A 27,604-nucleotide genomic window follows, 5' to 3' on the forward strand; every position below is an offset into this window, starting at 1 on the left:
GACCCCTCACCGGACGCGCTGGGGACCAAAGCCTCGCCATTAAAAGCAGGCTGGCACACTTGAGCTTTGTCCCAGACAATCACAAGTAACACTGCGCGTCTAATTTGGGAACTGTCTTTGCTTTTGCAAGCTAAACGGCAACCTTTTTCCCAATGGACGTCCCACAGCGCTTCGGCAGCCGTGCAGAGCGTGCACGGCGGCAGGAGAAGGCAGACCCCCTTCCCGGCGCGCCTGCTTCATCCCAAGCCCTGCACAGGTGGGCAGCCCCTGCCCTCAAATCCCCAAAATAATAACCCCAGCGCCTGGGTCTCCATCAGCTCTAGCATAACTTGCCCTTCTAAAGCTCTCGGTGAACAGGCTGTTCGCGAGGATGTAACATATAATGAAAATACGAGTGGCCAGGACTTGCTTTGCAGGAAAGATGTCTGTATCCCTTCCGAGCGCGCGGCACGGGCGGGCGATGCAGGCCTGGTTTATGGCCGTCGTAAAGGCTGCATGGAAAGTCACCCGACGCTGCCGCCTTACCACGACCGCTGTTTATGGCACATTGTTTTCCCCTTTATTGTGCTTCTCCAGGAACGTGGTGGCACCTGAGATTTGGAAGATGCGTACTCTGCGGCGCCTAACAGCCCCGAATCCTCCAGCGGACTGAACTGACCTACGTGTGTCAACTGCACTGAACTGCTCGGTTTTACGGCAGCTGAGGATTTAGCCTGCAAGGCCGATCGCATGTTAACTGTGTCATCTTTTAATTTTGTAATTGGACTATCCTGTAGCTCCCTGGGAGGGGGGCTGCGTTCACCCGATGCTGCCCCGCGTCCTCCCCGTGGGATGAGCTGCTCTTGGCGGATGAGCTGATGAGTGCTCCTCCAGGCTGCACTCTCCACGGAAGACCAGGATATTCAGTGGATATGCTCAAGTAATTTTTTTGGTTCCCTTTACAAGTTTTCGGTATTTTCCTTTAATCTTAATTTTATGTTTATACTTTTGGTGACTATAACCACTGCCTTTCCTTCTCTCTCTTAACGTTGTTGACAGTCATAGTGTAGCCATACAGATGTATTGTCCTGGTTGGTGTACAACAATGATTTTAAATCCATAAAGAAAAATTAGACTTAGAATTGTTATTTTGGTGCTGACGCTTTTTATTAGAGCGGGATACAAATCACAGAAGTCTTCATTTTCTTTACCTTGCTGCCCAGTACCCTCTGTTCTTGAATTAGCTGGCATTTCTTCCAGCTTACCACCAATGTGCTAAGATGGCGATAAAACTTACAGCAAATTATTTTGGAAGTGGGAGTAGGTAGTCTGAATTTGTGACTTTTGAATATATATTATATATTGATATATTGCAGAACCATTTTGCCTTTCTGTTACAAAATTCCTGTGGGAGGAACTGAGATTGCCTACAGGTTACTTTCATCCTTTTGTGCTTTTTCACTTACTTAACCTATTTTTCTGCTTCCTGGATTCAACCGTTAAGGCTATCCAGTCCTTCAAGGAAAGACTCAAATTTCCTAACAGGAAAGCCATTGATATTTGAAAGCCTCTTATTTCTTGGGACCAGTTCCTACAGGGTCTCTGCAATAGCTAAGTATTTTTTTTTTCCATGTAAGGGTTAAGAAACTGTCCCAAGCAGCAGAGGCAGCACCAGGCTCCTGGCTGCAAAACACCACACAAACACCTTCCCTTTGTTACATCCCCATTCAAGTGGTTTTTGCATAGGGGAAGCATTTAGCAACAAATACAGGCCACAAGGAGCTTATTCGGTCATTGTTTGATGCACCAAATGCCATACATGAGCATCTAGTAAACTGCAGATGTCTTTAAATTGTCACGAAAGGTGTTTTTTGAAAAAGGAATCTCTGTGTCTGCTAAGGCAAGGCAAGGAGACAGATTTATATGGGAAGACGTGGTCTATACTCTTCCTGCTCTCATAGCCCGTCTTCCTCTCTTTCACTGAGATGAGCCTATTTTGTATAATTTCTATGGTAATTTTTCTGTACACAAACTCCCAATTACTACAATATGCATGTAATTGGTTGCTGTGTTAGTTAATCATGTGGCCAAATAATCTCTCCGTAAATAAAGCGGGGAGAATCACGCACCATCAATCTAGGAAAACAAACGAAAATAAGTTTTTCTACGTAAAGATCTGTAAAAAGACTTAAACGCCGTGGTGGCAAGAAAAGAGCGAGCGTGCTCTGCCAGCCTTGCTGGGTGCGGCCGGCTCGGGCTCCCTGGGAGTGTGGGTGCTCCCGGGGGGACCCTCCAGAGCGGGGCCTGTCCGGCGGGCTCTGGGAGCGCTTGCTCGGCGTTAGGCAACGCGGGGTTTGTTACGTCCTCGAGCGATCCGCTTCGCCTTCTGTCTTTTGGAAACGGAAAGAGGTGGATTCAAAAATGACGGGGAAAGAATGAGGAAGCTCCTCGGGGCGGGAACCGGCAGAGAGCGGATGGAGCCAGCAGAGCGGGAAGAACACCACCACGAGGACCCGTAGGCCGTTCTCCTTCACGCAGGCTACCGCGGTTTTGTCCTCCTCGACGTCTCGCGTCCCCAGATATTAGCCCTGACCCAGTCTTGGCTCCCTCCGGTTTCCTCATATGACCTTTTCCGGTGGGAATTTGCAACGTGCTCTGACGAATTAAGCTTTGAAAGGTTCTGGCCTCCCTAACGATTATAAAACGCCTTTTCATTTTTTCCCGAAACAGTGATTTTTTTCCCCAAAATAACGGGGAAGGAAAATAACGAACCTGAGCCGCGGGTGCCAGGGAAAGGAGGGCGGCCGAGCGTGGGCGCGCAGCACTGCTCCAGCAGCCGCGGCTGCGCGTGTCTCCCCGAGACACGGCGGCTCCCCCGCGCTGCTGCGCACCCGCCGGCGCTCGGGCAGCAAACGGCGAGCGGGTACGCGCCGTCGTGCGGCCAGACGGTGCGCGCGGCTCCACCCCCCCGAGCTGCGCCCCGTCACAGGACCCGGGTGCGCGCCTGGGCTTCCCCGCTCGCCGCAGCCCCCGCCAGAGCTATTCCCCCCCCGCCCCCGCCAGGACTTCTGCCTACCCTTGGAAACCCCCTCCCCTCAGGCAGCGGGTAAGCCTGGGCTTCCACTCCTGCCTCCTCCCACCACCACCCTCAGCTGGAGCTCCCTCTGCTCAGCCACCGACCCCCAAAATCAGTGGCCGTTCTTGCAACCCCTTAAAAGTCAAGTAAGGTCCTTCCAGCTGTGGCTCCTCCAGATGTTTCCCTGCTGTCCTGCTGCCGTGTGTATAAGATAACTACTTCACTTTGCTGTCTCCTGCATCGAGGCAGAAGAGGACTGAGGACGTCCCATGAATTTCTGGGTAGCCAGTCCTCAAGCTTTTCCCTGGTAGACTCAAAAATAGCTTATCAGTGTGTCCAAGCTCTCCACGGCCAGCAAAATCAGACCAACAATCTACCTGGCCTCTAGAACCTGTCACGTAGCCCGGAGCCTCTCCGTCACCACCACCATCTGATGCTTAACCAAGGTCCAGCACACTTGGGACAGCAGATTGAAATCAGCAGTCTGAGGTTACGCTGCCGTCAGCCTCACTCCTCTCCAAGGCAGAGACACCTGATCCTCTGGGGAATCAGGTCCTTGATTGCCACTGTCAGCCTAGTATCCTGAAGGAAAATAACTCCAGCCTGGGCTGGCCTTAATACAGAACTGCAGCAGTCCCAGTGCTCGTTCACAAAAAAGTTGTCCTTGCTTTTGAGGGCAGCAACACCTGGCAAGAGGATGGGAAAGGTGACCAACAGTCATCTTTAAAGTATATTGACCTTCACAAAATAATATTTCTGGAACTGTTTGACATCATTGCTATAAATTATTGTTCAGGAACATCGGAAATGAGGACATTGGACTGGAAAAAGTTTTCTACTTCCTTGAATCTAGTGCCTCGCTGTTGTACTGAGAGATGGTCGGTAACAGGTTGGAAGCATCCTTAAAAACAAGGTATTTAAACATCAAGTTACCCTCATGTTTAAACAACACTCCCTCTACTATAAATAATTTTCAGCTCTCAAATTATAGGATAGAGGGAGGAAGAAATAAATTGCATTAGATTCGCAGGTCTGCAAGTGTGTATGTGTGACGTTATCACAGGAATATCCCCATGGAAAAGCTGTGTGTGAGCCTGAGGGTTTCACGACTCATCCTCTTCCAGCTGTAGCTGTGCTGGCTAAGGCAATTACTGCCTTCCTCAAGTCCTAAGTGTCTGTGTAACCAGTACTTCAGTCCATCCTATCTGGATGGATAGTGCAGGATTGCTTCTAACTATTTTAAACCCCTTAAGGAACAGGCTTCCACCTTTTCCCTTGAAAGATATGTCCATGATTTAGTAAATTGCACTAAGACATTTTTCACATAGCCTAAAGTTTTTGAAAAATATTCTCTTTCCTCTCTTACCTTTGCTCAAATTCCCGGAACAAACTATGGCTCATTTTTCTTTGCACCTGTGTAAAACTGAAATATTTAATAGAATAATCCACTTCTGCATTAATGTATGCAAGGTTTTGCCTAGTTGTTTGTTTGTTCTCTAGTTTTGGTTAAGCTTTAATGCTGTGAATGCTTAATGAGATCTTATACTATACTAGCAACATCCCAAACGGTATTGATTGTGAAATATCAACTGCCTAAAAAAAGAAAGTTACTGACCTACAATTTTTTTGCATTTGAAGAGAATGTTCAGATTTGCATTTCAGTGAAGATTCTCAGTCCTACATACATCTTGGCTACTCAAAATGAGATAAACGCAGGCCTTTATAATCCTGAGAGGTTTGGGGCCATACAGCAGTGGCTTGGTACTACTGCCAAGCACAAACTGGTGGTCTCCACAGCTGGATCAGCTGCTCCCTGCAGCTCCCAGTTTGAGCAGGAGTTAATGTTTTACCAGAGAAATAAAACAGCCAAGGAGGGCAAAAAATAAAAGAGGATGGGAATGGGAAGAAAGTCGGACAGAACAATACAGAAGTTACAAAATCAGTATCTTATCAGACACTCTCCAACAACAGGACAGAGGTGAACAGTTCTAGGGAAGTGGCTGGCCCTCTCCAGAGGTCTGTCTGGGTTCTTACCCCTGGAGTATCAGGAGGTGACAAAAAAGAAGCTACAACAATGAGAAAAGCCATGTAAGGATGGAATTAGTAGGAGAAAGGGATGGATACAGAAGCCAAGTCATATTTAAAACAAAAGGTAAGACAACTCAGAGCAATCTCCAGCATAGCATTGCTTACTCTGAAAGATGCATGTGAGATTACAGCAAAAGAAACTCAGAGCTAAATAATGTTATCTTGCAACAGATGAAGTTTCTACTGGTTGAACAGCTTGATTCCTATAATATTGGAAACAATTTCCACAGCACAGGATGACTAAAATAGGATTTCTTGCTGTAGACCAAATCTAAATCATAGTGGCTTTCTAAGTGCATGGTGAAAGTCCACATAGCTAGCTTGCAGTTGCCTTTGATGGAAATATCCCTGAGACAAAATAGTGGAGGCTGCTTTGTTCAGATCAAATGCAGTTTGACATAATTTAAACTTCAGGCCAGATAGGTTGTAAAACCAAAATGTACTGCAGTAGGTTAGCCGTTGGACAAGGCATTGGTGGCAGAGTGGCCCATTGTGTTGATACCGAGTGAGACAATAAGTTAGACAGACCTTCCAAGGGAATTAGTTTGCTCAAGTAGCACTTTACAACTGGTTCCTATAAAAAATTTAGAACAGGGCTTCATTATAAGATGCAGGATGGAAAGTAGCTCAAGTCTTCTCTTTGCAGTGATTCTCAGATGACTTCTCTGCAGCACTCTACCATGCAAAATCTAAAACAAGATAAATAAGTGACTGATGCATGAAACTCCCTTGATGTCACCAAGAAAGTATTTAAGAAACCGAACAATGAGTGATTCCAAGGAAGTCAGCAATGGCAGACCTAGAACAGAGATTTTTGTAGGAGGTTTCAAAAACACCCATTGCCATATAAACTCTTAACAAAGTCTTAAGAGTCTACCTTGGAGTAATTCAGTTTAGGTAAAACTTGTTGGCATTTTTACATCAAGGAGCCTGACTACTTGGATGTACCGCTTCCCACATATATTGAGGAAGGTCAGTGCTTTAAGCTTTGGGTTCTGACTGACGAAAAAGATTCACCAAAGAGTCATCAGATATAAGTGTCAGTTCTTCTTCACTCGCAGCTGTAGGTCTCCCCAGATTTGAAACCCAGCTGAACATCACTCAAAATGTTCTGCTTGTTCTGATCTGAGGCCAGAGGTAAAAGACTTGCCTTTGCTAGAAAGCTCCTGACAAGATCTTTAAATATTCCAACCTCTTGGGGCTTGGTCTGTGTTGAAAAATGGCTTTTGCTCCTTCAGCTTCTGCTGTGGAGGACCTCTGGGACTGATTTCCTTAAAGCTACTCAGAAGCATGAAGTCCTATTAATAAAGAAGAATCCTTCTCCCCTGCCATGACCCAAGCATTCAGCTGAGTCCATGAGCTGACCCTGGGCAGAATCCTCCAGTTTGATGGTGATAGTTTATTGGGCCTATGGAGAGAAATATGAAAAAGCCCTCCCATTGAGCCCGTAGAAGCACCAAATTAATGCTTTTGTAGAAGATACTGCATGGTAAGCTATTAAAGAAAAACTTCTCGAAAGTATCAATGCACCTTGAGCACTGAGGCAGGAAGTGTAACGAGTGTGAACAAGAGCAGTCTGTCTCCCATGCATAGCATATCTGAAAAAGTAAACTCATCATTCTTTTTCTGCCCTACTACTACTGCTGACTGCACCATGCATCAGAAGTATTCAAAATACAATATATCTAAAACTGCCCAAAAAGATCTTTCCCCCCCCCAATTTTCTCAAAAGAATTAAATGGTTTATTCTTGCTAAAAGCCAAGCTCAGCCAAAACGTACCGCGGGCGAGAGGCCGCTTCACTTCCACTACAGTGGACATAGGAGGGGTTGCCTAGAAAGCAAGGCATGCTGAAATAATGACAGCCTGCTTTGAGCTGTGATGCTAGCACCAACTGAACGTTTAACTAAGTTTCATATTCAAATAACAAATCAGCTTGTATTAAATATAATTAATATTCATTGCTAACTATTGAGAACAAATAAAGGTAATCAGATGCCACATTTGGCTTTGACTTCAGCACTGTGGAAATGTTAATTCATGCTCTCATCTTGCCTCCCACACTCCGTTTTCAGGTCTCCTTCTATGTTCTTTAAAAGTCCAGCTTCCTCAACTCCTCTGAATGTAAACTACTGCTGATAATAAGCAGCAGTGCAATTATGTGATTCCACCGGCAAACAACTCTACCGGTTTCAGTTCCATTTCAGGATCCCAGCAAAATTCATCCTTCCCCTTTCTAGGTCTTCAGATTGCAGTTGCCCCAAGGAGCCTTCCAGATGTTTATCTCTGTGCTCCCAGCCCTGCTCTTTCTGTGACTCTAATTGGTACCTTCCTCCTCTCTGCAACGCTCAGCACAATTCTGGCATTGCTGTGGGGAGAAATTCCTCCTCCTCAGACCCCACAGAGAGGAGCAGTTTTCTAGCGATTAATTCTCGGTCTCTGCTCAAATATCTGTAGCAATCATTCCTGTTCACATATGCCTCTGAAAAGTACCTTAAAGAGGAGGGGGGGGAAAAAAAAAGCATCTCATTTGTTTCTTACGGCTTTTATGAGAAAAGGCTGAAGATACCTTTTTTTTTTCTGTTCTGGGTTTTTGGCTTGCTTGCACTTTGACCTCTCCAGCTTCGCTAGCTGGCAGATAGCATAGGAAAACCAGGAGGATGACAATGGCAATAGGGCTGACATCCGAATAACCAGAGGGCAGGGGTTGCGGATCAAACTACTTCTTCCTCCAACTGCACTCAAATTCTTAATAATACTTATGAGACAACTTACACTGGGAAAAATTCAGCACTCACACCTTTATCAAAAGCCAAAGGGCTTTCACTTCAGCAGTTTCTTGTAGGAACAATGAAGCTTCATAGTTCTGATATTCCTTTCACACCCCCCCCCCCAACAAAAAGAAAAAATTGGTTCTTGGATCTGCCTGCACAGAGCTCTCTGCAGGATCGAGGCTCTCATTTGAAAGTGATAGAGAGGCATGTCTTCTAGGACCTAGTTTTATTCATTTTAGAGCAAAAGGTGTATCTTCGCAAGCTTATCTTTAAAAAGTTTCTTCCTGTTATCAGTTTTATTTCTTTTAATGTATTCCCTCTCTAAGATCTTTGCCACTTCAAACAAATGGATTAATTCAGCCGACGATGTAACATTCATTTGGAGTAAAAGTGCCAACCGCAGATCTCAGTTGCCTTGTTTTGGTCATTTGGTCATTTTGTGACTACAGATTTTGTGAGGTTTACACGTTAAACAGTTTACAAGAATAATCGCCAGTACTGGAATCCGATCCATCCGTGCAGACTCCAATGACTTCATTGGGTTTAACCGGGCTGATCAAATTGCAGGATCAGTTCCTACATTTGTACTGAACTCTGCCAGATTGTAAATAACACACTCAAAGGAAATCAGATCTACCCCTTAGTGCATGACAGACTATTCTAACATGACAGACAAAGATTCGATGGAGCCAGAGCATCACCTGCTATGCATGGCATATGCTGACCCTGCCCTCTTTTCACAGTTTGTTAAAACTGTCAGGATAAAGCGAAGACCAGAGTGAAGAAGAATCGGTGGCAGAGAGGAGGCAATCATTAATGCGGACTCTTGAAAGAAGGAAAGGATTTGTGGAGGCAGGTTTTTCTTCCGAGGAAAAAGGCAGAGGAAGGAGGTAAGGGAATTGCAGCGGATGGACGGCACTGCAGGTCTCAGGCTGATGCTGGGCTGCCGTCGGCTTCACGGTACACAAAAGCTAAACTCAGCGTCCAGGCGGGTATTTGAATGGTGCCCAGGCAGAGGGAGGTGATCTCAGCGAGGAAAAATGGCTCAAATTTCCAAGTACTCAGACTTTTTTATCTCACCTAACTAACTCGCAAAACTAACTATTTTTTAGTTCGCATAATAGATTGTTTGCTTAGCAGCACCAACACCTGGCAAACCTGGTCAACATCATGAAACATTTTATTTAGCAGAGGCAGTACCTGCCCATCTCTGCGACCCTTTTCTGTGGCCAGACAAGCAGAGAACTACATTTGTGGGTACACAACTACTTCCTCTAGTTGGCAAGACACAACTTAAATGTGGGTCTTCTGGATCAGCCATCTGGTGCTTCGCAGAGGAGGTGTCACAGAGCAGGTCTGTGACAAAGCCAAGAACTGACGTCCCATCTCCTAAGTCTCAGCCTGGTACCTTAACTGGAAAGTTTCATTCTTGTGGTCTTCAAGAACTCTCTGGGCAAAGGGCACAGGAATTCTCTGGGTCTTGGATAGACAAGTGGCCAAATACCATTACAGGTGATACTTGCCTTTCATGTCAAAAGTCAAGAGACTTAAACAATAAAAAATTTGCAGCAGGGTGATCAATTGCTATGCTATACCTGAAGAATTCACCTAAATTTCATCCCACTGCTCTGTGCCACCTTTCCTTGGATGTGTGACACAGGGATGGCCAGAACATACAAACCATCATTTTTTCTAAAAACGATTACAAAACTTACTTCTTTACTATACACACAGCCCACATTCGGGCGCTGACAGTGAGTTAGCTGCTGTATGACCTGTGGTGCACGACAAGTCACTTCATCTTTTGCTGCCCGTTTGTAAATACGGTGATCTTAAACACTTCACCTCCCTTGCAGGCGAGGAGATGTACAGATTATTCAAGCATCGCCTTGCAAGCGTTTTGAGAACCTCTGCAGGCCGAAGTGCTTCGGCAGAACAACGCGTGCTGCACGTGAGGCATCGGTTTTCTTACTGGCAATCCCTGTCTTTCCCTAATAATACATCCGTTTTACAAAGGGCTGTTGCAAGTATACCTAATTGCATAGATACTTTTCAGCTTCATCTTCTGCCTTCTGCTCAGAGCGAGACACCCCTTTTACAGCTGCCCTTAGTCGATTAATTACAGTTGTACAGAAAAAGATGGACGAGTAAAGTACCTTCCATACCCTTTTTACTCTGAATGTATATCACTCTTACATTTGACTTCATAGTTTACCGTGTTTAACAAAATTTGATGAGAAAAAGGAATCATTGGACTTTTCAAAGATGGTAAACAGAGACTAAGTCACGACCTGGCAGCTTAGATGTAAAGATACAACTTTTTAGCAACACAGGCTTGGTTTTATGGTGAAAATTAAACTTTGTCAATTTGATTTTAATAGGTATGAAATCAGATGTCTTGACTCTCTGTGAAAGTCATATGAAAGATGTGGCTTTGGAAAACTGCTCAAAAATATACTTTAAATCATGTAAAGCTTTGAACTATGGGATGCATGCAGTTGTAATGGATTTACCACCTTTTATTATTAAATAATAATGTTTTATATCTCTCCTTAAAAGATAATGTTTGTTCAATTAAAGAGAAATCATCAAACCAAAGATCTCTCAATTGAAAACATCCCTGAAAATTTTGTAATTATGTATTTTACCCTGGTTTCCTGAGGAAACAGAGCTTAGGTTATTGCACTGTCTGCCTGTCTGTCACTCTCAACAAAAAATGATAAAGGGGCAGAAGACTGAACTAATAAACGCCTGCAAACTTTGTGGAAATTGCTGGCATATTAAAGAACCACAGAATTATTTCAGCTGGGAGGAACTTTCAGAGGTCATTGGGTCCAGCCCCTGCTCAGAGAAAGACTGGGGTTATTTGGAGCTATTTGTCACTTTGTGGAAAGAAAAGCCATGAAAGTCTGGGGTTATTGCAGGATGTTGAGGGTGAGAAAATGTGGAAAATACATTTACAGGACATGAAGCTCCATCCATCCCACTACTTGTGCAACAAGTTGTTATGGCTAAATACATACATTGCAGCCAAACAAATTATCTAGTTTTTCCATCTAATTTTGTGCCTTTAACAACATTTTCTGCCTTTTGCCTGAAGGTGTTTTTCTGAAGGTGTTCAGAAAAGCCACCGATCGCCTGGTTCAACTGGAAGGACTCTGATTTGCAATTGCATTAATCTAGTGTGCCCGGGACAATGGATTTGATTCCTTGTCCCCCTAAATAAGGTCTCCTGGGATCCACCTTCCACTCTTCAGGTAGAAAGCAAGCCAGGCTAGCAATGGGGCAAAGCATCAGGAGGACCATGAGCAAGGGAACAGAGAGCTTCTGGCAACAGTGAGAATATTTTAACTCCCTCTTATCACTGTAGCACCAAGCGTCTCTGATCATGGATATGGGATGAAGGAGAAAAACTGTGAGGGACCAGAAGAAGCTGTGTGAGTGGGGAAGGTGGCCCAGTATAACTGTGGGTATGGTCCCACGTGTGCAAACTCCGTGTCTTGAGGAAGCATGGCGCTGGCACAGAGGCACGTTTGCGTTGATGTATATTCATCCAGAAACATAGTACAGTAAGCTGTACAAGCAGCAGCCCCAGTTTTGCTGGTTTAGTGCATCTATATTAAGGGTGTGTGCTGGTGTAATTGCCCTCCTGTGATTAAATGGCTATAAATTTTCTTAATTATAGACACGGCCACCTGCACGTATTATGGAGCACCATAAGTGGTGCTGGAAGTAAATGTAGAGACCGGCCAGGAGATGACATCTCTGAAGCTGAAGCCAGGGCAGCAAATGGAGCCAAGCGGGAAGCCAGATTTTCTGAAGCAGCTGAGGAGCAGGGAGGAAATAAGCAGACTGCAGAAGCACTCCTGGTCTAGCCGATTCAGCCGTGGGGCAGAAGATGGGCTAAGCATCCTCCTCCTTTCCTTCAGCCCTGTTTTCTGTGGTTCCCTCCTACAGTTTTCCCTAGGGTGGCCATCAGGCCCTGCTGAAGTGGGGTGTATCCCAGTGCAGGGCAGCGGCAGGGCGGGGTGAGCCTCCCTGGCTCCGCCACGGTCAGGATCTCTCACCCGGAGGGCAGAAACACAGCGGAGACACGGGGCTCGCTCTGGTTCCTAAAGGCTCAGCCTGGAACACAGGCAGGCGAACGCTGGCTTGTGAGTGTTTTAAAAATAAACAGCCTGAGTTGGATTTATTTTTAAATTTCAGGGAGGCTCGGGAGCAGGTCAGCCTCACAAAATGAAGTCCATTTCTTCAACAGCATTTTAAAGATGATAGCACCTCTTTAACTTCATCTCTCATTACAATGACTAATGTGGAGAGAATGCCGGGAGGCTGCAGCCCTACTGACCCTGAGAGCACACGGGAAGGGATCTCTTTTGCCTACTAATCCCCGACCCCGACCTGGAGGGTGAAACCCTTTGCTCAGGTGCAGCTTCACCAGATTCCCCGGTGCTTTGTGTGGGCACAAGGGCCAAGAGGGACTGGATCAGTTGACAGGATAGACGCCTAAATTTAGAGAAGAGTCAGTAAGTGGGTGTAGGAAATGAATGGAAGGAGTGGACAAGGAAGGACAAGAATAAAAGCAATAGGAATGGATACGTAGACTGCATTCATTGTGTTCCCGCTCGTGTTCTTTATTTGCATTTTTTTTTAAATATCAGTAACCCTTGCCAGGGATTTGACCAACAAGGAATTTGCCATCAGAACTGCCGTAGAGAGGAATCACTTGCAGAGGGATGTGGCTGTTGAGGATGGGGTGTGCAGTGCAGAAACAGATCGATTATTAAGAAAATAGAAGGCATTTACGGAACAGCTGGATAAGTGCTGGAGGAGAGGCTGGGTGAAGTGCTGGCAGCAATGATACGGCCAGGTAGTTATACAAAAGGTGACCATCCTTTCCTTCACAGGACAGAGCTTTTGTGTCTTGTACTGGAGAGAGGTGAACGGCAGAAAGTTTCAGGAGGGAGTGGAAATGGGCCAGAGATATTCAGCAGAAGCATTCTTCATGTAGTTGGGGTAAAATGGTAGCATATATTGCGATCTGGACTTCACCTTAGGCTTGGCAATTAATAAGATTTCTATTTTCTGCCTAGAAACAATCAAATCACAGTGCTACAATCACTGGCTGATGGTATAAAATGCCTACCATTTAATTATTTCAAAAATGCATTTGAGATTATTATATATACATACTTAAAATTTATGCTTTCTTAAATATAAGTACCTGAGTAAATCCTTAATAGATTTTTTTTTACTTGCAGCTATTTGCACACAATATAAATGACGCATTTGCACATGCCTTTTCAAAACATTAAAAGGTACTTTAGCCTGTATTGTAGCTGGACTCTGAAAAGATAAAGTTCACTTAAATTAGGAATATAAAATCAAGTCATCGATTGTGATATGCCACCTTCACAAACTGATGGTACCTCGTTCCTGCGTCCAGTTACCGACAGGAAAATTCCTGCGTCTCTCTTCGTACCACCCTCTCCACAGACACAGATTTGTACAGACGCATTTTCCATGACTTCTGTTCCTCTAACATGGTAGGAGAATTCAACAGTTTTGGAAAATTAGCTACCTTAAAATGAACTGACGCTCAGAGAAGTTTTTGTATATAAAAGAATGTTTTTAACGTTTGTGGTAACATCATCTTATGGTTAACTTTAGGGACTTGTTCTTTGCAGTAGGGAAATTGTTTTCCTCAGCTGTTCCTTGCCCACAAAGCCAGTGTCCATGGCTGAAGAATCAGGTAATAACCCATAGCCACCTTCTTGTGACATACTGGTTTGTCCTGTACTGGGGATCACTTGTGGAGGGATGAGTTTAAACCTGTGTATGATTTAGGAGGTTGGAATGGAAGTCATTAGGAAAGAGCAATTGTTCTGGGAGGTAATGATAGGGAAAGACTGGCAGTGGGGAATTCAAAGTTTTAGAACATTAAGAAACTAAACATATGTGCATCAATCTCTGTCCAAACCTCTGCCCTAATCCCCCCTTTTGCTGAGATATTGTAAACCTAGGTTTAGCAGATTTGTCATGTTTTTGCCTGGGTCAATAGCAACAAACCTTGTCCAGGTTTGTAAATTATTTTTCTTTGAACAACTTTTGAGAATTGAGAGGAACAACAGAGAAAGAATGTACTTTTTGGGAGGCAAACTATCAAATTAACAGTTTTTAAAACCCGATCTTCATGCTAATACCCTCAATTTCCCTTATTTTTCCTCTTTCTAGCTCTGGAGTTTTACTACTTAAGGCAGGGCTTCAGACTTGGAAATTATTTTCCTCTCCTGCCCACCCTTGCAGCCTCCCGAGTTGCTTGAGAAGGGGCCAGCTGGAACCCAGACAGACTGGACTTGTCCCCCAGATCGGTTTTGATTTGCTCATTTTATAAACTAGAAAAATAAATAAACTCTCAGTTCATCTATCCACGTGCAGTCAGACCAGCACTGTCTGCTGGGGTACATTGTCAGCCCCTTCAGGAGGCCCAATTTTACATGTCCTGAGCCCTTCCCTTCAGAGACTATGCTGCTGCCTGTGTTTCCCAGGACCATGAAATAAATACTGTTCTGTTTTAATGCAACTCTCCGCAGCCTTCCAACTACTCTTTCATTCCTAAGTGAAGGTGCTTCCTTTGTTGCTCTAAACCCAAACTGGACTGGCCAGATGTTATTTATTCATCAGCACCCCTGCCTTCTTCCATCACAGGAAAACAGATAGGTCTCTTCCCTGGGAGGGACTACGTCCTCCATAAAAGGCTCATGAAAAATAGTGGCACCCAGGCGAGGAGCAGATTTCCCTTTCCACATGTCATACAAACACGGCCTTTACCTGCCTGCCCATGCCCTACAAGCCCAGGGAGGTGGGGCAGCGGGGTGCCCTGCTGGGGGACGGGACGAGCCCCAGGCAGGGCCCATCTCAGATGCGGCCAGTGCGAGTGCCCCCCGCCCGGCCGTGCCCCGGCCCCACGGCCGGAGTGGGGTGCTGGGAAGGGCCTGCCAGGCCCCCGGCCCGCCGTGAGCCCCGCACCCTAACACATGCGCGGGCCTGGGCGCGGGGGGGTGAAACGTGCATGGAGACCCCCGGGGCCCAGCGCGTCCCCCGTGCCTCCGCGGGGCCCGAGGTGCCCAGGGCCGGCCCGCAGCCCCTCTGCGGGCCGCGCTGCGGGAGATGCCACCCTTGGCCGCCAGGGGGCGCGCGGGGGCGGCGGGGCGCGGGGGGCGGCGCGGGGCAGCGCGGTGAGGCGCTGGCCGCCGAGGCGCGGGCGGGCCTGGGCTCCCGCGTTGCGACCATAGGGCGCGGCCCCGGGCCTCTGTCAGGTGGAGCCGGAGCGTCCGCGCCAGGACAGCGGGTCTCCGCCGCAGCGGCCGGCGAGCAGCAGCGGCCGCGCGGGGACCTTCGGCGGCGGCCGCGGCGCTCCCCGTGCCGCGTGCCGCTGGCGGCGGCCTGCGGGGAGGCCGCGGCGGTGCCGGCGCCCGGGCCCGGCCCCTGTGGCCCCGCCGGCACCCGGGCCCGGCCCCTGTGGCCCCGCCCCTCCGGCCTCCTGTGGCGGTGGCGGCGGCGGCAGCGGCTGCTGTTCCCGGGGCGGCCGCGGCGCTGCCTCCCCCTCCCCGGCTCGCTGGGCTGCCCCTCATGCGGATGTGACATTTCACGGCGTTTACCGCAGCCGCCATTTTGAGACAGAGAGCGCTGGCGGCGGCGGAGCGGCAGCAGCGCGCCGGGGCACAGGCAACGGGGGCGGCCCGCGGGCCGGGAGCAGCGAGCCGGGCGTCGGCCAGCGGCTGTGCCGGGGCGCTGGGGGGGGCGGGAGGGCAGAGGAGGGGCCCTGCGGCGCCTCCCCGACTTCACAGCACCGGGGACACCTCGCCGGGGGAGGGGGAAGCGCCGGGCGCCACCGCCGGGCCCTGACTCCTGGTCTCCCGTCCCCCCCTCCCCTCCTCCCGGTCCCCTCCCCTCCGGCCCCCGGGGAAGCCGCCACCCCTGGCCGGTCCCTCCTCCCCACCCCTTTCCCCCGACCGGGTGCCGCCGCCGAGATTGGGCGAATAGCGAGCAAATACGTGCGCGTCTCGCTGCCTCCGCCGGCTGCCCGCTCCCTGCCCGCCGGAGCCCAGCCGCAGCCCCCCGAGGCGGGTGCCCAGTCCCGGCCGCTGCCCAGGCCCCGTCGCTCCTCCGCCCCTTCCCCTCCCGACACAGGCCTGCAGCCCCCAGCGGGAAAGGCCCAGGCCGCCGCCGAGCCCGAGCCCCAGCCCCAGCCCGACATGAACCACCATCAGCAGCAACAGCAGCACCAGAAGCCCGGGGAGCAGCAGCTGAGCGAGCCCGAGGACATGGAGATGGAAGGTAAAGCCGGGGCCGGGCCCCGCGCCCTCAACTCTGAGGAGAGTTTTCCCCCCGTCGCCCCCCTGCCTTGCTGCCGGCTCCCGGGGCTCGCCCGCTGCCGCGGCCCCCCACCCCCCACCCCCGGGAGCTCCCGTCCTCCCTCCGCGGTAAACACGCGCCCGGCCCTCTCCTCGCCTACGAGCCGGGGCGGCCGCCGCTCGCCGTCCCGGCCGCGGCCAGCCCCGGCAGCCGGGGTCGCCCCTCCCTCCCGGGGCGCGGGGAAGCTCTGCCCGCCGGCGCTTCGGCGGGAGCGGGGGGACGTCGGCGAAAGTTGCGGGGCCGGGGGAGGCGGTGCGGGGGGGCTCCGCAGGAATTTGCATCGCGGGGGGGGCGTGCGGGGGAAGCGCTGCTACAAAAGGGGACCCGCTCCTCTGGGGCGAGGCGTGCGGCTGGGAGCCCGGACCTTCGGCCTGGCGGGGACCGGGAGCCTCCCGCTGGGAGCGCGCAACCGCGTCCCGGGGGGGCCCGCCCGGCCTGGGAGGGAAGAGGGGTCCGTCCTAAAGTAGTTGTGATTTTGGGGGAGGGTTTGGTGCTCTTGGGGGAAGGGGACGCGGCCGTCCCGAGGGCTGCCCGGCCCCCGGAGCTGCCGGGCGGGGACGGGTGGGCTGCAGGGCCCGGCCCGGCCTGGCCCGGCCCGCCGATGGGGTGGGCGGTCGGCGGTGGGCTTCGGCCCTGCCCTGCCCGGGGCCGTGCGGGGCGGCGCGGCGGCTCGGCCCGGCCGCTCATTGTATGCAGGCAGCCACGCTGCTCGCCATTTTTAATTAACCCTTCTCCGAGGGTTATTTACCGAATCCGCTGCCGGCCGGGCCTAGCGCGGGGTCGGCGGGCAGCGCTGGCCATGTGTAGCGCCTGCACAGCCCTCGGCCCGGATCCTGCACCGTCATGCAGTTGCGCTGGTTTCATAAAGGAGGCACTACGTTTTCAGGCTCGTTCCCTGCTCCCGTCCGGTGTGCTCTCCAGTGGTGCCTTTAGCATTCTTTTTTTTTTTTTTTATTGGCATTGTGTTGTTATTTTACACACCGTCGTCCCCCCCGCCCTTTGAACAACACCTTCCCTCTGAATTCAGTGATGTGAAATTATTTTGGGCAAATGTGCGGTGGGATTTTGTTCCCTAAGGAAGGGCAGCCACAGTATGCCACTCGTAGCGATGGTGTTTGACTTGGAGGTCAAAAACACCGACTACCTAAATATGTTTTAAAATGCCTGGCTGTGAAGATGCCAGTTCTGTTACAACCGTTTTAATCAACAGTGACATAAATATTCACCAACAGAAGATATTTTGCTTGGAAACGTGATAATCGATTTAGGAAATGTACCTTTCTCCTAAATAACAGCGGGAGGAGCAAAGGTGTTCTAGTGGAAGTTTGTCACAGTGACTATGAGATTACATTTCAAGATTAGAAGGTCACTGCATAAAGCCTTGCTTTCTTAAACGTAAACCTCTATTTTGTAAAATACTAGCCAAAACTTACTTACTATTGGAGCAACTGGTTTTGGTTTTGTTTTAGAAAAATCTCCAAAGTGGCATTTATATACTGTGTGACAAATGCTTAAAAGGAGGTGCTTTAAAATATACCTCATATTTGTTTGTATGCATAGAAATAATAACATCCTGTGGGTTATATTTTGCAGCAGATTGTTTGATAGCCTTTAGCAATCTGCTTTTTCTCAGTATCCTTTTCAAGTCCTTTAGAATATTGACTGTGTTTAATATTTTTATTTTTGTGGGCTTGATTCTCTACCGTGAAATGCTGAACATTTTTATGCAGTTTAAGGCATCCTGAACTTCTCTGGATTGCATCCCCTCTGTCAGTTGGGATATAGGAGTCCAAAATACATGCGGTAGTCCCTTTGATGGTTGTGGAAATCTTTCGCTGGTGGCCACCCCTGTTGGAGGGGTGAAGAAAGAGTCTCTGCATGTATCAACATAGCGACGCTGAGAATACAGTGTTATCTCAGAAATCTATTTGAGATCTATTAGGCCGCACACAGCTGAGTCCAGGTGATATTATGAACTTGCCAGTTTGTGAGAGTTTACAGAACATTTATGCAAAAACAAAACAAAAAAGTTTAGCCTTTGGAGTTTTTTTTGAATACTTGATTTTTCTTGAGAAACGTGTGAAGTTTACAAGATTGCAGAGATCAGATTATTGCTAACTTTTATTAAAAAGTTGAGATCACGGGTATGTATTCATTTAGTGTGGAAAACCAACATTCATCATCTTAATGTATGGGTGTTTGTGCTTCCTTGAGAGAGATGATTTGAAGCAGTGAGGAAAATCTTTAATAACATGTAGTTAGCTTAATTTTAACATGCGCAGAACAGTGTCGGATGCCATTCTTTAGTGAGTGATCATGTTAGATTTAGGAGGTATGTGAAGAATGTGCAGTGGAAAATTGCACATCTTGATTTTGAATTATGTGAAGGTTTGCTTGTTCTGTGTACAGCTATACTAGATGAACACTTTTTGATGAGCGAAATAACAATTTGAGACATAGTAATAAAAGTATGGAATTAAATTTTAGGATTAAATCAGGTTTGGTATTTTGAGTGTCTGCTTTCATGTTGCTGTTTTTCTCCCTTCCCTTTCCCTTATGACTAATTTCGTCTTCCTTGATGACCTTATGGACACTCTGTGTAAATGAAAGCAGTACTAGACAGGGCTGTTGGACTTCAGGAGGGAGGAAGATACTCCCTTTGTAAAGAAAAATCACTTAATCTCTGCATCATGAAGGAACGAAGCCATGACAGCCTTGATAAGGGGCAGGTACCCGCTCAGCGGGACCAGGTGTGATGCAGGCTCACCTACTTGCAATACCTCAGCTAGAATGCTGTAGTCTTACAAATCACTTCCTTGTGTATTTAGTTTTCTGTTACCGTGGATGTTATTTGTAATCAGAGGTAGCCTTGCCGAGGCTCGGCTATGTGAACGAAGAAACTTTACATTTATGAGAACGTTCAGAAGAAGTCAGTCCCCTCGGCTGAAGGCAGCCACTTCCCTACCTGGGGGTGCAGCTGGACAAGTGCGGCTTTTGCTGCTTCTTGTTTTCATCTCGTGTGCCACCCCAGTGATTGGGCTGGTGCACCTCCCTGTGGCTATAAAGTGATCAAAATTAAAAAGAAAACCTGGGGTTTTAAAATGTAGTTTAGGTCTTTAATTTGGTACACCCTGCAGCCCCTGTTTAGTGTTGTATGAATGTGGTGAAGGTTTGGTATTGGGATGGGAAGGAGCAAGAAGGGCCGCTTGAGGTGGCATGGATACTGGCAGTTATCTGGCCAAGTTCTGTCACTAGTCATGAATTTTGTGTGCACCCCTCATCCCTTGCTGCATAAAAGCATGTGATTCTGGCTGCTGTGGCTGCCTTTGGGCTGAAACAGAGTGGGAGTGTGCCCGTGAGCCGTTGGTGCCTGAGTTTTAGACAAATTAACAGTTTGGGGTGGTGATTAGTAAATTACCCTGTAGAAATTCTAAAGAGTTTATTTGTATGTTAAATAAATTTAGTGGAAAAAATAAAGAATAGTTTTTCGGTACTGTAAGTAGGGTATGTAGGTTGCTTTATCATGCAAAGAATTACGGCTGTTTAGTTGCTAGTGAGTTCCTTTATAAAGTGTAATTGAATCAAAGTCCCGATACTTTTTATATGCTTCCTCTGTAACGTCTTCTCACAAATGTGTCTGGACTTCAAAGCACTTGGCTTAATACAAATCTACAGTTACATATTTCATAAAATTCTTTCAGGGAAAATCTCATTTGCACCTTAATAACTGTAAGTTTCCTTTGTTTATAGTTTGAATCTGCTTTTTTTCTTTTTTTTAGGTTCAGCCTGTGCCCATAGTTACTTATGTATGTGTGTTTCGCACTATGGAAGTTTCTTTTCCAAAGTAGGCAGCACTAGCTTATCAAAACAGTGTCACAGTCCGTGAACACGTGGTGACTGGTAGTTCAGGTTGCACACTTGTGTTCTCCTTGTGTCAGCTCTGCAGCCTCTCAGGCAATGCTGTCTTTTAAGTTTTTCCCTAGTTAGGGCACCTTAAGTTACAATTTGAATTCCAGGTGAAATGATGCAAGATGTTTACAAAAAATAATTTTAAAAAAATGTACGTGTGTGTGTATATATGAGAAAAGTTTAAAATTGCACTGTCCTGCACTTTCCATGCAATTGAAAGTTTGTGTTGCTTGCTGTTCATTCCTGTTTTGCTCACTACTGACAGAATTTACTAGATTTCTGACCCACTGGGTTAACCCTACATACTGGTGTCAAGTAGATAAATTTTTTGTCTGTCTTCTGAATTCTTAACTTCTCATATTTTGTCCTCATTAGTATTCTCAATTCCTGGCAGTTTAATATCATTTGCATACATAACACAGTGTTCATTCCTTTTTTTGCCTGCTTCTATGCCTTTCTTCTGAAGGCCTGTATTCTTCTTTTTCCCTGAGCTCTGTTGCTGTCTTCTCTATTACTTCTAGCCAAGTGGTGGTAAAGTGAGGCTGTATGTTTGAGAGGAGAATATGCAGACTAAATTCATCATATGACTGTGGGTATCTGTTTGTTTATATGTTCTTCCTGCACCTTCTCCTCTCCAGCCTTGATATTTTTCCATGAAATAGGTGATGCTCAAGTGAGGGGAGATAAAAATGCTGATGCATCAGACAAGCAAAATTAAGTTAATTCCGAGGTTATACCTAGAGTGAAGAACCAGGCCTGGCCTCCTGTTCCCAGTAATGATAATGTTTAGTACCTCTGGAAACAGCATGCTTGGCCTTGGGAAAAGATGAGCATTGCATCGTTCTCAGATAGCCGCTTCACCCCAACTGAGAAAGCGGCATTGGTGGCTTTTGAAGAGTGCCAACTATGCACAGAGTTAAAATACAGAGTTTCTTCTCTGCATTCTTCATGAACTGGGTCGTTAGATTTAGTAGACTTTCTGTGAAGGAAAGTGGAAATAGTGGAATAGTGGAAAAGGTGGGTAAAATTCAGAGGGAAGAGTAGATAGCACACTGTTCAGGATGAACTCTGTATATCAGACTTCCTTACTGCACTCCAGTTATTCCGTGCTATTGACTGAATTCAGAAGTAAAATCTGCTTCCTGTCATAGGTAGCTATACTAAGTAAAGTAGCAAGTTGTATGTGTAAAAGTAATATAAGCCCAAACTTTAAAAAAGCAGGTGGAGATGGTTGGTTGAGACTCAAACTAAATCTATTTCATTGTTGCAGGATAATTTATCGCAGGAAAATCTAAACAGTGCATCCAGCCTGTAGCAGTTAAACCAGTTTAGCCAGTACATCTTGCATGACATCATTGGATATTTGGGGTAAGGGTGAAAATGAACTGGTTTGGAGCTTGTGAAGCATCCAATTTTTCTTAAATGATAATAAATTTAAAGTAGGGCATTGTTTGCTTTAGTTTGTGCGTTGAGGTGTCTCAGTTGCTTTAGCTTTGTAGCTTATGCCTGTAGAACGTTGATTGTGAAGGAGTAAAATATTGGGTGGCTTGCAATACAAGGCATTAGTAATCCATAGCAAGTGTGCTTTTCCCTTAATATATATAAAATCTGCTATGTGCTAGTTTGACATTACCAGCAACAAGGTTAACAGTTACTATGAAGTGTCTTGGCAGGTAGAATGAGGGCTGGAGACAGGCGATCTTATTTGTCTAGTTTTTAAATATGCAGTGTTGTCTTCTGAAACTTTTTTTATTGGTCACTTAAGATAGTGTATTTTGCACCGATGGTTTTAGTGTTTAAATTTGATACACTAGCAAAAAGAGTAAAAGTACACCTAATCAGTGGCAACGACTGTAGCATAATGTATCTGTGCATATTGTTGCAGGCTTAGAGTTAACACATTTTAATATTTCTGCTGAACTATTTTTTTTTTCAGCTTGACTTACTGATTGTAGTAAAACAAGCTCCGTAGGTTTAGAAACATTGAATGGAGTTTGAATGACTTGCCAGCAAAAGGAGGAATGGTCAGTTTTTATTTCCAAATGGTCAGTTTGGAAATAAAGTTTTATTCTGTCTTGTATTTGCCTAGTTTCCCTAGAAGGCTGAGGCTTTGTCAACTAGAAATAATTAGGGTTGTGGAAATTAGTAGAAGGATTTTGAAAATACTGAAACTGTATTCAGTATTTGTAGTTTAGGGAAGACAGTGTTAGTCTTTTACCATAGTGCCTAGGAATCTTGGGGATTCTCTTCAGAATATAAACCACATTTGAAGACTGTTTTATATTGGACTTAATATGCATCTAGAATAACACAGCCTGATTATTCATCATGACAGCGTGTGCATATTTGGTAAGCAAAATCTCTTAAAAATATTGAGATTAAAACTAATGGTAAATTTTGATAAAACCAAAATTCTGTGATGTAATCAGTAGAGCATGTCTCAGTTCATGTTTCTAATTGCTGTTTGGCAGCTGTTTTTAAACATTACCAAAATAAATCATTCCTGACCCATTTAATAATGAAGATTGAAACAAAATCATCATGCTTTGTAGCATCAGACATCTTAGGAGAACAGGACATTCAGTGTCTGCAAACCTGGAGTTCTCCCTGCCTGCAGCTGTAAAGCGAGCTCCGGAGGGCTGCCCCTCAGAGAAGATGTGCCAGGAGCATCCTATTTAAATTGGAGGAGAGAAAACACTAGTACCTCAGCTAATTCTTGCATATATGCTGGTACGTGGAGATAGACAGTCTTCCAGGTGTCCTGAACATCTTGGCGTGGTCCGCATCAAAACCAGCACCTTGACTTCACTCCAAAGCATATAGCAAGCCAGAGGAAGACAATGTGGGGAGTGAGATGAAATGTCATATGAAAAGGAAGTTCAAAATGGATTTTTTTTTTTTTTTTTTTTTTAGCACTACTGCAGTGTTTTGCAGCCTCGGAGAGGTGATGAGGTTTTTTGTTAATACAGTCACACCTCTTTGATATGAAACCTAGTAAAAGTGCTGGAAAACAGAACTTGGAGCTTTATTTTGTTTGTTAAGGGATTGAAGGCACTGCAGTAGAACTTGCTTTAAATGCAGAAGTCTCTGAAAATTCTCGAGGTCATTTTTCATCATTTCCCTTTTCCTAGTGTAAATAGGAAAGGATGTGTAGGAGTATCACTGGTGTTCACCATAGCTCTAAGCTTGATCATCTGATGATTTCACAAGGTGCAATTGTAAGGATGTTCTTAAAAAACACAGCATCTTTTGTGAAGATCTAAGGAAAATTTTGTTTTAGAGCTCTAAACATGATGTTATACAACAATTGGATTAATTTCTCTTGATCTGTGTTTAAAAAAAGGAATGGTTGTGTGTTTCCACAACAGATATTTTCTTTCCCATATGTTTTGGTGAGTTATTTTCTAACATCACTGATATTGTTCGACAGGACTTTGATGGAGATTTTGATAAAAGTATGATGGTGCAAATGTCTATTAAAACTTGTCGAAGGTTTTAAATTCCAAATCCATCTTAGTGGGTTAATATTCTTACTGTTAAATAGATCAGGGATTAGTGGTGTAATTTTGTTTCATAAAATGGCTAATTTGTGAATTAGAAATGCACAGACTTACATCTGTAGTAAATAAGTTAATAAATGAGTTTTTTATATATATATATATAAACCCACATCATTTAAGAGAAGGGAAATTGTGTTTTTAAGAAACAGACTTCCCAGTATAGGATCAGTGACTGGATAGGAAATTCTTGGTGTAAAACTTGCTTCTGAGCCATGAAACTAGTGGATAAATTGTGGACTACAGTTTCAAGTCCAGGCCACATGGTGGTCTGTCTGCACTCTTGAGCATCTCGCATGCAGTTACCCTGCGTCTGGGATCTGTATTTTCATGCACTGCTATTTTATCCAACAGCTGTGATAGGCACCATTACTGATCTGGTCCTATGAGGCTGCCCCAGCCCCTGTATGACTAGAGGAGTGTCAGTGTTGAATTGCACTTATTTAGCTCTGTACAGTTTTTGGACAGTAACCTGTTGCTTTTTTTTGTCTGAGTAGTCTCTGATTACTGGAAAAGAGATTAAGAAGTGTTCAGGGGGAGTGATCAATTTATTTCTTTTTCTTTTTCTCCTTCCACCCCATTTAAAAATACATTTTATTTTAGGTAGTCAAGGCAGAGTTGGCAACCCTAGTTACTGGGGCATGGTGGTTTCTGCATAATCTCTGGTTTTTTTTTTTCAAGAAGAGTGATCGTTTCATTTGGAGGTAGGGAGGAACTTACATTCTCCCTTCCTGCTTGTAAAGCCAGGCAGCTCTCCTGATGCAGCTGTCCCGTTGCTGTTTAGCAGTTGTGAAATACGTCTCAGTTACATATCACCAGAATATTTCTGGTAACCACAATCAGGTAACAATTTTTAGAGACAAGTTTGCCTTTGCAGCATGTCTTAACTATTCCAATTACATAAATGGTTGGTTTGCTTCTGTTACAGGTGTTAGAGCTGACTAGACACTCAGATGCTGTTGCACAGGTTTACAGGCTTCAGGTCTAAGACATTTGAGATGTATTTTTTTTTTTTAAAGGAAACCTTAAGCAGAGGCTATGTGAACTCTCTTACTGTTCATTTAATCAAGCTAAGGATAGTGTCTTTTTAGATTTCCTTCTTCATTGGGAGTAGTGAGGAACTGACCTCTTCTAAAGAATTTTTTCACCTGGTTAAGTGTTAGTTGCTTAATAATATTGAGGGGTGAACCTAATTTCTGGGGAACAGTAAATAGTGTTAGAAGTTTGTACACAGAGATAACTCAAACATGTCTGTAAATTATATGAATTAAGCAGTGGGTCACAAGCCACATGCAAAACCCTCCTTGCCAGTAGCAATTACAGCAGTGGTGTTTCACAATTTTCTTCTGCTTTCCTTTCCTTCTTCTCATTCTTCCTGTGTGGTTTTTATCTCCTCTGTTTCAGTCTGACTGTTTCAGATACTTCTTGGACTTCAACCCAGCGCCAAAAAACAGTCCCCTTAAAAACTAGTATAACGCTTTGCAATATTTCCATCATGCCACAAAGGTAGTAACCGTAAGCGTAAGTTTTGGTTTTTTTCCTTCTTAAAATGTCCTTACAGTTGAGGAATTAAAAATAAGCAGCAGTAAAATCAAATCAAAATCTGCCAGACATCTAAGCTTACTAATTATTTTTTGAAGTAGATTACTCTAGAAGTTTAACCACAGCATTTGGTAATAATTGTTTGTTTCTTCAAATGTATTGCTTCAGTTCAATATTGATTTTAAGGTATTTTCCTGTTCTCAGAAGATTTAAAAAAACAAAACAAAACAAAAACTGTTTTGTTCATCAGGCTCATGCTTTGGCTTACAACCTGTGTCCTGAAGTGTACTGTCTAAAGTACGAGAGGGTTGGTGTGGGAGGGATAAGGTCTGTGCTGGAAAGGATTCTTGGGGTTTCCCTCTGAAGGTGGTAAAGCTGTGTAGCACCTTTGCTTACCAGTGGAGCTCTGGGGAAACCCTCTCTTGATCTTGATAATAGCACAGATTAAGGGGAAAAATAATTACAAAGTTGCACAAAAATGGATCTCATTTCACCTGTGTCAGTTCCCTGTTCATGAGCAGCCCTGTTCAGCCGTGACTTTGTCCCCTCTGTTTTGCTGGAGCTATGTAGTGAAACTGGCGGGTTCTCCAGTCCCTGCAGCTGAACAAAGAGCTGAGCTGGCTCTGGGGAAAGCAGGGTGTAGAGCTGTGAATGAGCCTGGGGACTGGGCACGTCGGCACTGCCCCTAAAGAAATGTGTGTGGAACCGCAGCATCTGTCTTCAGACTTTTAAACTTGGGATAAAAACACTTCAGCTTTATTGGTCAGTGACCTCTCTTGCTGGATTAAGAAAACATTCTAACTAATTCTTTAAGACCTTTCAGCAGCCTTCAATATAATGAACTGAGAGGTGTTAACATTAATGCAGTGAGAGACTGTGCCTCAAGTGGTTCTCTTCAGTATGTTTATCTGTTGGTTGTCTTACAAATTATGCATGCCCTAAAAGCATCTGTATAAATCCATATTTCAAACTAATAATGAAGATGAATCAAAATTTAGATACGTTGTGGCACCTTTGAAGAACAAAACTGAAGTAAAATCCAAGGAAAGTACTTGGTTGCTTGAAGTACAGTATAGTCAAGGTCTGAACATGAGCCATGGGATCCTTCCTAATGCCTTACGTTGTCTCGTGTAAGCACATGCTTTTGCTAGTAAAGTTACACTAGAGCACATCTTCAAGGCCCATTTTATTCAAGAATATTATTATTGTTACCTAGCTTTTGCTTAAATTAGCATAGTGGAAGCCCACTCACAGTTACCAGGTGTGTGTGCTAGACTTCTCTGGAGTCAAGGGCATAAAACATCTCCCACATCCAAGGAGTGTTTCTTAACTGGTATGGTGTCAGGTGGCTGTGCTGTGCAGCAGTCTAGCTGAGAATAGTGCCTGTGTGACAGAGGAGTCTAACCCAAAATTGAGCACAAGCTGCAGGGAAGGTGCTGGATTTTGGTCTGGGCACCAGACTTCATTATATCAGATGACTTTTATATGCTACTGGGAGCCAGGAGAAGAGTTTGTGTCTAGTTCTCTCTAACACTGCTACAGAGAAATCTTCTAGAGCAGTTTTTTTTTTTTTACCTGTGTGCCTCCCTTTTGCCTCCTCCCTTGCACTGACACAACTGTGTGGGAGCACATAGTAAACAAGATAAATAAAGAGATCTGAATTTAAAATAATGTCCTTATTTTGGATTTATTTTTAACCTAGCTCAGTTCACTGGATTGCTTTACTGTTTGGCCTTACAGGCAAGTGGGTCAGTTTGACTGAGGAGGCAAGAGGGAGAGAAAACTCTTAAGCTGTTAATAACTTCTACAACTTTTTTCTTAAACTTTCCCAAGACCCTTTATTTGACACGTGGGCCTGTCTCCCCCAAGTAAATGCATTAGGGGACAGGGCTATAGTAAAGTTCCAAGATGGGTATTGAATCCAAGCTTGCAGAGCTCTTAGTGCAGATGCATGGTTATACCATTATAAAAATTGAATGTTTTTCAGATGCAAACCACTTCTGGGGATGAAATTGTTCCCATTGCAGGTCAGCTTCTAAATGTTTTCACTTCTGTAGCTTTTTTTTTTTTTTTTTTGCACAAGGGTATTCCTTGTAGCTAAAAATAGTCTCTTGTACTTTCTGACTTGAAGATACATCTGAAGGATTTTCATCTTTCTCACCTATATGAAATGCAACTTTCTCACCTATACTAAGTGGGTTACTATTTTCTGATTAAAAATCAGAATAGTGTAATACCTATTAAAATATCGAACAGTTACCT

General features: G+C 45.4%; 1 protein-coding gene across 2 annotated transcripts in view; it reads left to right on the top strand.

The window, feature by feature from the left end:
* Positions 1-16,062: 16,062 nt before the first annotated feature.
* The window catches only part of USP7 (ubiquitin specific peptidase 7), a gene marked incomplete at its 3' end in the record, with an annotated part of 72,870 nt that continues 61,328 nt past the window's right edge, over positions 16,063-27,604 (top strand). For both annotated transcript variants that reach the window (XM_082006557.1, XM_082006558.1), the window contains exon 1: positions 16,063-16,256. In XM_082006557.1, coding sequence (XP_081862683.1) covers positions 16,175-16,256 — 82 coding nt within the window. In that variant the 5' untranslated portion in view covers positions 16,063-16,174. The remainder of the gene's footprint in view (positions 16,257-27,604) is intronic.

The sequence above is a fragment of the Phaethon aethereus genome (assembly GCF_964289735.1).
Source record: "Phaethon aethereus genome assembly, chromosome: 15".
NCBI lineage: Eukaryota > Metazoa > Chordata > Aves > Phaethontiformes > Phaethontidae > Phaethon > Phaethon aethereus.